Source organism: Dermacentor albipictus, chromosome 4 (genome assembly GCF_038994185.2).
Source record: "Dermacentor albipictus isolate Rhodes 1998 colony chromosome 4, USDA_Dalb.pri_finalv2, whole genome shotgun sequence".
In the NCBI taxonomy this organism is placed as follows: Eukaryota; Metazoa; Arthropoda; class Arachnida; order Ixodida; family Ixodidae; genus Dermacentor; species Dermacentor albipictus.
This window is the reverse complement of record NC_091824.1, coordinates 44,496,044-44,507,811: the sequence shown is the minus strand read 5'-3', so window position 1 is coordinate 44,507,811 and position 11,768 is coordinate 44,496,044. Positions and strand designations below refer to the sequence as shown.

At 48.4% G+C, this 11,768-nt stretch overlaps 1 protein-coding gene across 1 annotated transcript in view; it reads left to right on the top strand.

The window, feature by feature from the left end:
* Nucleotides 1-2,673: 2,673 nt before the first annotated feature.
* Nucleotides 2,674-11,768, top strand: part of LOC135907172 (acetylcholinesterase-1-like) — a 34,545-nt gene continuing 25,450 nt past the window's right edge. The window contains exons 1-2 of the mRNA XM_065438842.2: nt 2,674-2,955; nt 5,892-6,135. Of these exons, the coding sequence (XP_065294914.2) occupies nt 2,801-2,955; nt 5,892-6,135 (399 nt within the window). The 5' untranslated portion in view covers nt 2,674-2,800. The remainder of the gene's footprint in view (nt 2,956-5,891; nt 6,136-11,768) is intronic.

The window sequence follows — 11,768 nt, the reverse complement described above, 5'->3', positions numbered from 1 at the left end:
TTGGTTAATATTCCTGCCTTTCTTTTCTTCCGTCTCTTTTCCTTTCAGATTTAATTAATTGGATCCTTCAAACATTTTTCGATCCTATTCAAAATCATATTAACGCTCTCATATTTTCTGTCTACGTTTATGTTTTACTTTTTGTTCTTTTTTAATCGGCTCTATCAAATGAGTCCACTTTAATATCAATTGTAGTAAATTCCACCCAACACTGCGTTCTTTGCACTTTTTGAACCTTTCAGCTCTGAATTATTCTTCAACGTGCAGAATGATTTTTCTTCGTTTTGTATTGATTTGCTACGACGATCGAAACATAAACATACTAATTATATTCCGAGGGACCCATCATTATAAGTTCCCGTGTCATGTCATATGCATAGGACACCAGAGCTTAGTGATTGTAAAAAGCAATGCGAATTAATTGGAAAATTCAAGATATTTTTCAGGAGTTTGGCGAATTTGAATGCTTGAAAACTTGCATGATGATAATGAGATAGTAGTTATGTGCATGAAAGGCCTGAAAACAATATTTGCGCTCGTTGTAGACAGCTTTTTATCGCACCTGAATGGCATCCACATTTATGGTGGTCGCACCGTCGGATTTACTTTCCTCATAGAAGACCTGTTCTTCGTCCACAGCGGAGCTATTGCGTTTTCCCACGCGTGCACAAGCAAGCTGTCCATCCTGCAGTTCATCATCATCCTATTCTACCTACGACACCACCCTTCTTATAATACAGCAAACATAATTGGGCCCTTGATACGCAAACTTTCCGCTAAGGGAGTCCCCTTGCCACTCAGTACAGCAATTCAGGCTGATTTATCGCCTCTGGAATCATAAAACAAGCAATCGGACGCTGTTGGAAGCACCAGCGCCCACAGTCTACATTCAGCACATGCAAAGCCCTTGACAACCACTGAGCCTTGGTGTTCGGTGTTTAGGATGCGCAGGCCGTGTTGTGTTTTGGACTACGCGCACATGAAAGGTAAAACTTCGCGATACGCTACGATATGCAAACGGAAACCTGAGGAATTGCCCTTAAATTTGTAAGCATGTTCTAAACAAAACACAAAATTACGGACGCTACCGAGACATTACTCATTGAGTAAAATAGTATAAAAAGACCTGGCTACTGCTGCAGTCGTTTTCTTCGCATTCGGCCATTTTGCTTTCACCGCTAGGGCGTTCTGATAAATACAAACACGAAGAAACTGCTGCCTATGCTGGCGGAGATGTATCGACAATAGCTCAAGTTCCTCCTTGAGTTTTCTAACCTTTTTTTTTTTGTCACTATATAGAGCAGTTTCTCTTTGTGCCCTTTTTATACCGACAAAAGCGCCGAAAGGGTTGTGTCTCAGCCAAAATCGACGCCCTCATGCGCAAAAGCATCAAGCGCGTGCTGGGTTTACTACTCTCTACCAGCACTGCGCGTCTTATGCAACTAGGCATGCACAACACCCTATCAGAGGTGATCGAGGCTCAACGAGTGGCCCAAATAATACGACTCTCATCATCGCGAGCGGGGAGACGTATCCTCGATTCAGTTGGATGCGGTCACCAGGAAATCACGGAGCGCAACGTGACCCTATCACCCGTGGTCCGAGATTCGTCTAGGTAGATCCCATACCACGTAACGTCCACCCTCAATACAATGTAGGGCGCCGGGTAGCCAGGGCTCGTTCCCTGTTAAAAGCGGCTGCGGCCACTCCGAATCTGGCATGTTTTGTTGACGCCGCCCAGTACGAGCGCTCTGACCACTATGCCGTAGCTTCGGTTGACCCCAACGGCACTCTCATTAACTCAGCATCCGTGCGGAAGTTTTTGCAACAGTAGCCGAGCAGGTTGCTATAGGTATAGCACTGAAGGACCCTCTACGCCCAAATATTATTACAGACTCCAGGTCTGCAGCCCGAGCTTTCGCCTCCGGCTCGATCTCAAAGGAGGCGGTGGCCATCTTCGGCAGCGAGGGGGCTGCTGGTTTTCGCAGCATCAAATGGTTCCCGGCCCATATGTGAATCAATGTGCACTCTGAGGTTGTTAAGGGTAATGAGTTGGCCCATGACTGTGCGCGAGGTCTTACACACCACGGCAGTTCAGGTGGACTCACGGGCGGCGACTTAGGACTGCACAGGGATTCACTTCTCACCTTCCATGAAATATTGGCACATTACCAACTCGCTCGACGGGCATTTCCGCTACCACACCCTAAACTTAATAGACCACAATCGTCGGCGTTTGGCATGCTTCAAACGGGGTCATTTCCCTCCAGGGGCAGATTCAGTCACTTCGCGCCTAATGTAGAACCCCACGGTCCAGACTGTGGGTAGGCGCACTGCTCCTCATCCCATATGCTCTGGCAATGCTCTGCGTTACGCAGCTCATCGCTAACAACTCTAACCGACTGGGAGGCAGCCCTTAAAAGCGGCGACCTCTCAGAGCAGCTACGGGCTGTCCAGAGGGCCTGCGACACGGCGGAGGACCACAATCTTCCTACCCCGACGTGGGTGCGGCCCGCGACGGCTACGTGGACTCCCTGAAAAGGGAGGTACCCTAACGCTGTTCCTCAGGGCCATTAGTAAAGTTCTTTGTCTGTCTGTCTCCTTCCATCTTATTTGTTGCCGTAGTGGGTAAGCGCCTAGGTGTGTGTGATAAGGAAGAAGCAAGCAAGGCTCGCGCATCCTTGCGGGCTCGTGCCCCCCTCGCGACACCGCGAACCCCTGGTCCGGCGAGCCTCCGTTCGGTCGCACTGCACCTTCTGTCACTGCTCTCGGAGCCAGGCAGCCGCATCTCTCGTTCACGATGGACGCGCAGTACAAGAGCCCCGAGGATTCCACCACGGGCGCCGCGGGGGCCGACACGAGCACCACCGCGGCCGGCGGCACCAAGCGTCACAAGAAGCACAAGTCGCGCGACGGGAAGCGTCAGCGCCGGCAGTCCGCCGAGGAGGGGCAGAAGTGAGTCCAGCAGGGGCCCGGCCCTTGGGCGCAAACCTCTCGTTCGCGTGCCAGATAACGCAACGAACGGTTGTCCGCTCCAAATCTCTGTCAGTTGCACGTGCGTCCTCGAAGAGGCAGGACGTGTCGAGTGAGCTCCTGAACAACATTTTGCGATAACGTAAGCGCGGTACGAATTACGCATCCGGGAACTCAGAGAGGTGCGACGCATTTCCCTGGCATTTACCGCTGAGTCGCAAACGTACGAGTTTTCTTTTCTCTCTCGTTTTGCCGGACGGCGGCAGCATCAGCTTGTGATCGGGACAATGACGTTCATATGCGGACAGCGGAGTGCCGGTGCGCGTGGAGCGTGTGGTTTTTGTGCAACCTGGCAAAACGCAAAGAACGCGAAGACGTATAACAAACTTGGATGTGTCACGAGCGCAGCTCGTGACACCATCACGGTTGGGCCTATATATACAACAGTGGCCGTGCCCTTTGGTTTTTCCCGGACTTGCACTAAACCCACATACTCGGGTGTTCACGTGTGAACGACTACAGGTGGTACCACATGTTACACACGGTGCCGTGGATAAGTTAGGGTGAATGACTGTCGGCAGCATAGTCGCGTGCTTCCTACCTGCATAAGGCGCAACTACTGCCGACATTCGTTCAGTGCTCTACTCTGCTCTGAAAATTGGCGCGCCCTTAGTAAAATTTTCCGTGTCGCTAACGATATACCTACGGTACGAACTATCATCCGGCTGAAATGAAGAACAATTCGTCATGAAAATTCGCAGATGAACATTTCGTCCTGGTCCGGTGTCCCCGGACCAGGATGAACTTTGCTTCATCTGCAATGCTTTTCGAGAAACCAGTATGGGTAATCTCCTTTTTAGCATCGTGCTATCAGTGGGGCGGACGACTATTGCTCCCCATCAGCCTCACTCAGAGATGAGAGAGGAGCGCATGGTTACTTACAGTGAAATCACCAAATACTACACATTGGCGAGGGCTCGGTATCCACCCGACACTCAGTAAGCCGTAGAGCGTGGGCTGGTGCCTCCTCCAAACCGACACCTATCCGAATCTGGTGGCCTACAGCCGGTATTACCCCGACCAATATGAGGGCAAATGTCAGTTATGTGGGGGACTGGCGGATCTGAGACATATCTTGCGGGCTTACCCTCAGGTGACTCCACAAGCAGCAAAATAGTTTATGAGGAGGAGTGGGAGGCCGTACTACTCAATTCGTACCCGGAAAATAACTCTGAGCCGTCCAGCTGGCTAAAGGCGCCGCCTGCAGGGCCCATGGGCTTCCGGCCGCCATTTAGGCGGACATCGGGTCCCCATACCGCTGGACCCAATAAAGTTATTTCTCTCTCAATCTTGGTGGCTTAGCAGCGCGATCTATTATGCTATGGCGGTGTTCTCTGCCAATTTGTGTCCGTAACGTGGATGTAATGGGTATGACGCACCGTAACAGCAACAGTAGCGTATATAGCCATTGAGAACGCTAGTAGCAGACACGCTTGCTTGCATTGGTGACAATGGCGCTGTCATTTGAAAGAAACGAGTTTTGTAGTAACACTTCCTTGTTTTTGCAGTGAGTCTGGTGGGCTTGTCGGACAATACACGTAGACGTTGGCTTAATGTGGACGCGCTGGAGATCGTTCCACGATGGAAGCTTTAGCGTAATGGGAGGCAAGTAACCCTGAAGCCTTACAATCGCCCTTCCTCGGAGTAGTATCATCTGTCTTTGACGTACCAACAAATAGGCTTCCGACTTTCTTTACCCATAGATCATAATAGACGTCAAGGCCTAGCATGCGTAGCGGTTGCTTTCGCGAGATCTCGTATACTTCAGTTCCAGATGTATTGCATATCAGCATCGTTGCAGAATATAACATGCCAAAGTAAACGTGCGCGAAAGCAAATAGGCTTCCGACCTAAACAGGCTCGGAAATATTTTCCTTGTGATTAAATCATTTTTAAACAGTAATGTCACTATAATGCTATTATTGCATCTGCATTTCAAGACAAGGCAGTGTGGAGTACGGTGTGTAGTGCTCTGACTTCACCAACAGTTAAGTATTTTTCTCAGTACAAACAGGCCCATAGAAATTCAGGATTGCTTATCTATGGGCAGGCCAACATTTGCAGTGCTCTAACTTTACCAGCAGTTTGACTTTCTTCTCAGTAGAAATGAGCCGATAGAAACTTAGGATTGTTTATCTATGAGCAAGCCAGCATTTCCGAGGTTTCCGTATAGGGGCTGACCAGGGAAAAAAATATATTTCTTTACAACCACGATTGAAATGACTTGCGACAGCAAGCCCGGCTCCCTTTTTTTGACGTAAGTGTCCTTGCTGTTTTAATCGCTGCCACATGTGACAGTTGACGAGGCTACGCTATCAAGGCGCTGACATTACGCATCTAGCTTAAGTGCGCGTTTGCGACGGCGTGGCGTCTTCTAGCACGCACTCGGAGAACGGCGGTTGTTGCCTTCGACTCCTAGACTCACCTTCGCGTCTTTTAACGTGCTTTCTTGCATGCGTGTGATTAGACCTATTGCAATCTAAACTTTTTCAGGCAGAATGATTCGAACCAGTCGAAATACCAAGTGTATAACTCGCAATCGCAAGTCAGTTCGCCTGCTGATCTCATGCCTTGGAGGCACATACGAGACACAAGAAGCTTTTGCCGAGAGGCTTCCAGAACCATACAGTACAAACCAGTGCAAGCAAGTATAACTTCCCATTGCGAGTAAGAGAAACGCGGATGGCAACATCTTGGAAGGTGCTTTCTATTTATGAAGTGCCTGCCGTGATTTATCGCTCACGGTCAACGCCGCGGACGCCGACGCCGACACCGACGCCGACGACACCGGCTTTCCTGCGACACGAGCTCCTTAACGCTATCGCGTTAAAAGTGCGCGCTGTCTTCGCACCTCCCAGGAGTCCCGACTCGGCTATGTCCAACACGGAGATGAGCGCCAAGGGCCGCAAGCGGTCGAAGAAGAGAGGCGAGCAGCGCGACGACGGTGGCGCCACAGATGCGCAGAAAAGTCCGGAGGGGGTCGCTGCTTCACTCGACGCTGAGAAGGAGCCGCCGGCCGAGCTCCCGCCGGTGCTGCCCCCTGCCTCTTCCACCGACCAGATGCCAGTGCGCCTGGCTCCGCAGCAGGCTCCTGTGCTGGACGTAAGAAGGCCTGTCTGTGCGGCCTTTATTTGTGCGAGATGTGTTCGCGGAATTTTTGCGAGGATATATGCTGGCCTTGCTCAGCTCTGTTGTAACCTAAAGCTATGTTCCACGTGCATTAGATACAGATTTCCGAAGTAAAAAACACAAAGGAAGCAAAAAAGCATGAATATAGATATTCGTTTGCGAACGCTGGGGCCCAGTTGTAAAAGGCGTAAATGAAAGCTCATGAGAAAAAGAGCCTTCACCACGTGATAGGCTGTCGGCGATTGCTAGACAAAATCGCAAGTTGAGGAGAGAGCGGAGAGTAGCAGGTCGTGAGGGGGCCTCAATTCGCTCGAGCCACAATCGGTGCCTCGAAAGGTTGGGAAAACAGGCGCAGGACCTTTTCTGAAGAGCCGAGATGCCAGTAGGTGCATGACATCCCAGAGTGTCATCAGCTGCTCGATGGCGAGTTGTTTTTTTTTGTTTTTTGTTTTTTTTTACCTGTCGACGATTGGCTAATTTATCATGGCGAGTGAGATGCCGTAGAAATGCTAGCAATATGGTATCTTATTATCAGCGTTTGTAGAAAATACAAAATTCACAAGAAGTCGTGCAGACGACATGCGTAACGGTAAGGCCAGAAAGAGAGGCGTAGAGGTGGGGGGGGGGGGGGGGGGGCGTTATAGAGCAATTGGCTTTCCGAGACTAGTCGCCTGACGTCAAGCTCCATTTTTGTTTCTGCCTCTTTGGTGAATATTAAGCCACTGATGTACTAGCTTATACCAACAATGGTTCTCAGCTGAGATAGTTGACACAGCACGAAACAAAGAGCAAATGCTTACATTAATGTTTCTTATCGCAAGAATCCCGCTAAAGCAATCATGAAGAACAGGTGACAATTGGCCAGAAAAATATGAACTTGTTAAATATCTGCTTTGAAGGATAAGACAGATGAAACGGAGCTAACAGGAGTCTTAAACACTTAAAACTTCCAAACTTGCTATTTAGAGACACACTGAAGAGGAGGTCATTTACAGCACGAGGTCCAAGGCTAGGAAGGACGTTGCGGCCCCTAAAGCACCAGGAAAAGATAGAGACACGAAACCTGTATTGAACTTCAGGTTGATACTTCGGTAACATTGACAGACACTCTCCAAGATAACTGATCTTTCTCAATGATCTTAGATTGGTGAAAGCATGAACATAATTTAAAACGAAGTCCCGGCTTTGTGAAATTGTTCATAAAGTACCCTGACCGCAAGCAGACGTATGTGTCCTTTTGAGTCTTTTTTTTTCTATTCTTCTTTTTTTTTGTAAAATTAAATGTGTCATAAACAGTGACGGGATAAAAAAGGAACGTCTGAGTACAATGCTCTTTGTTAAACGGTCGTCGCTTTATCCAGCATATCAAAAGACGTTACGCTTACACACAATTAGGCAATGGTAGCGTCTAGCTCTTATTTCTCTTGCGTCTTTATCTCTGTCTTCCGAAAGTCATGCATTCTTAAACAAAGGTGTGCAGCGGCATTTCTGTCCTTGAATAGAAAAACGGTCATTCATCACGGTAATTATTTATCCTTATTCTGTACTTCCTTAGTCTGCCATTTTAAAGAACGTTCTCTTTGACACCTATATATTTTGTCCAACATGATTATGGAAATTCATTCACCAACGCTCGTGTCAATTCAGCGAACTGTTTCCGTTGCCTCGTCGAGCAAACCGGCACGGTCTTGTCGCATTTATCTGTCAACAGGCGTTCCTTGCTCAGTTATTTGGTGCTGAAGAAAGAACTCTCGCAATAAATCGACGCGCAACCTTATTGAGACAGCACGCCGTTCTATGCAAGTATAGCACAATCGTTTGCTTAACTGACAGCTGTCGAATTGAAATAATGTGGCTGTAGATCTCTGTACTGGACTTAAGGAAGCCTTCCGCATCCGATATCTACAGGTAATTCGGGTACCCAGCTGAAAACAAACGCACAGACTGCATTTTTAGGTGTCTGCACATGTTTGATGTCACAACTTTTGGGGGAATTATCGAGGCACAAGTCAGAAATTTCTCTTTAAAGCAGTTTAGAAGAGGCAGAGTTAAGGGATGGCAGAAGTGCTCGTCAGACAAGTCAAACTGCACATCTGCAAATCGCAAGACATGTTAGGCGCATAAAATTCAAAGGGTGAAAGGTTTCTGTCGACAACTTTCAAAATGATCCGGCACTGAGTGAATCCGGGCTGGGTTCACAATGACTACAAACTGGTCGACATATCTGAAAACAAAAACAAAAAATCAGTAAGCTCATTCACTTTGTTATGCAACATGCTATAATGCTCTATAAACAGCACTATATAGAGGGTTTCTTTTTTTTTTTCCTGCGCCAAGTTTTTTAAAAACTGCCTTTGAAAAGTACCACAGTTTTAACCCTCGAGATAAGTTACTCAAGGAGGCCGCCGTTACTCCTACAAGAAATTGAATGCTTAGTTTAATAATCAACATAATTACGCTAACAAACTTTTAAATTAAATTACGGCACATATTTTAATGTGCGAATTGTAGCCAGTGAGATTGTAAGGCCTATCTGATGTGTCTTCAGCTGGCAACCGAGCTGCGACTCCGGGTCTCTACACTCGTAACGTATAGGTGACGGACGTCCTATATATAACCACGTGGACCGAGCAACATGCGTTCCATTTCGGTGTTCACCATGTAGTTGTTTTGTGTGCCAGTTTGCGACATATCAGGGGCGACGAGGAAGAAGGCGAACTCGTCGGATCCAAAACGCATTGCAGAACGAGCCTCGTAAAAAGCACCCGTGCTCGACAGCATCGAATACACATGGACGACCTTCATTATTCGACTCGAGGCGTACCTGGAAGTGGAAGAGATAGCAGATGAAACGAAACGACACGCCATCTTGACATTATCGCTGCCAGACGCGCCAGTACGCGTCATTCAAAGACGATGTCACCCAGAGTAAGTCGATGCCCTCCCACATCAGGAAGCCATTGGGTACTTACATACTATGCGCCGGAAATCAGTGAAATCGTCGCGAGTTCAAGCACTTTTTTATGCGAACACAGCGACCCGGCGAAAACGTGCAAGACTTCAAAGCAGAGATTTGACGTCTGGCCGAACAATGAAACTTTGGGATCTCTCTGCAGCGCATGCTACGGTATCGAATGGTATGAACACAGACGTTCGACGACATTTACTCACAAGACTTAGTAAGCCGATCCTGTCGGAGGCGGAAGACTGCCATTTCAGCTCAGAATGCGAACGAGAACGCCATAAACGTGCATAACTCGGAACAAGACGCGGTTCATTTTACGAGAATGACTCTTGCAGAAGGAAGACCTCCACCGCATCTTCGACGTTGCCAGAGATGCGGTAGAGACACACATGCGGAAGAAGCATGTTAACAAACCTTATGTCAGAAATGTGGTCGGCGGGGACATATCGCCCGGTTGTGCCGTTCTGGAGCCCGAGGTAATCCTCGCGGAAGCTAAGCCATGTTGGCTAACACCGATGATCGGTCGCCCGACCACGAATCGCTTTGCACTCTCGTGGCACATCAAGACATTAACAAGTATACGGTGAAGCCTACTTTTAAGGAAGTTACTGGAATGGTGTGCCACTTCGTATGCCGGTGGATACAGGATCGCCACTTAGCGTCGTGTGACCAGTGGCTATTCGGCAGCATCGGTACAATTGGCCACCGTTAACCACTGCGCTTCTTTTACTATCCCGCTTTTCTGGGTGAGCTCACCGTTGCGGGTCAGGTATGTATGGCTGCGTCGTGTGACGGACGGACCATAGCCGGAGCTTTAGTCGTCGTAGGCACTCCTGGCAGGCCCTATGTGGAACAGACATCATAAAAGCCTTCAGCCAATGTGGGCCGGCGATTCTGAAACCCAACATCGTATCACTGAATTAAAGCACGACCGGACCAAGCGGATAAGGCACCACAAACTGTACTTGCTGACTTCGCGGATGCATTTGCATCAGCACTTCAAAAATATGCCGGCCCACCAACTGAAGGAACACGAAACACGTCATTTCTGCAAAGCGCATTTCCTACCTTATGCGTTGGTGGACAAGGTTTCAGAGGCCTTGTATCGAATGGTGGCGGACTGTCTCTTATCACCAGTAGTGACGACGGAATGTGCCACACCCGTCGTTCCCGTTGTGAAACCAGATCCCTCCATCCGACGAGATTTGCGTCTGACAGTGAACACAGCTACAGTTACGCAACAATATCCGCTACTACGCGCAGAAGACATTTTCGCACTGCTAAACGGCGACGAATTATTCGCCACACTAGACTTGACACAATCCTACAATCAACTACCTTTGGATGAAAAGGCCAAAAAGTTAACCATGCTCAAAACACACTAGGATCTATCCTGGTTCAGCAGGCTTCCCTTTGAAGTAATTTCAGTGCCAGCCATCTTTCATAGACCAATGGACCTGACCTTCATTGATCTTCCAGGTGTGCAAGTTTACCTTGACGGCATCATCGTAGCGGAGAAGAAAAACGGCCTCACACTGCTAAGACAGGTGCTCCAACATTTCCGAGAGACGAGATTAGGCTGAATCACAACGAATGTAAATTTCGGCAAAAGAAGTCGCCTTCCTTGGTGTCCGCATGGATGCTTCTGGCCTCAAGTCCAAGGATGACAACATAGCACTTGTCATAAAGGCCCCTACACCAACCTCGGCGATCGAACTCAAGGCACTTATGGGATTAATTTATTACTATACCAAGTTTTCATGAGACTTGTCTACGCACCTGTCCCCATGTACGACCTTTTAAAGAAGGGAGCCACATGTGAGTGGCAGAACAAAGAAGACGCAGCTATCAAGCACGTAACATAGGTAATACAGACTTCAACGTTTCTAGCAAACTTCGATCTGAAAAAGCCCTTGAGGTTGCCATGTGGCGTATCGTTGGTGGGAGTGGGTGCAATCATCTCCCATCGCGTAAATAGACTCCCCACAGGAGTCCGGCCCAGAACGCTAAACAAAGCGGAACGAAACTACTCGCAACTGGAAGACGAAGCTTTGGCAGTTGTCTTTCGGGCGACCAGGTTAAAAGATAATTTATACGAGAACAAATCTGTCATTGTGAGTGATTCATAAACCGCTAACGGGCCTCTTCAATCTGAATAAAACTATTCCTCCCATGGCAGCGGGCAGGATACAAAAGTAGGCCCTCCAACGGCACCGTATCATCCACAGTCCAATGGCATGGCGAAAAGGGCTGTTCGCATAGTCAAGGAAAGACTCAGGAAAACTGGATAGGTGAAACTACAGACGCCAGATGCTTGTGCACGTACCGTCGAACTCCAGTCAAAGAAGGAAAGTCTCCGGCAGAATTACTAGCGGGGTACCAAATAAGGACTAAGATACAATGGAGAGTTTTAGAATAGGGGCCCCAAACGTTTTGGGGCCCCAAAGAAATAGCGTCGAAGCCACTGCGCATGCGCAAGACGCCAACTGCCTTTGGGTTTTGCGTTGGGAACGCTATTTCACCGATTTAGCGGGAACTCAAATAGCGTTCCCAAAAGCTTTGCGTCAACAAACATGGCGGCACCCATCGAAGCGACGGCTCTAACCTAGCACCAAACTGAGTTCGATTCGAGGTAACGCGT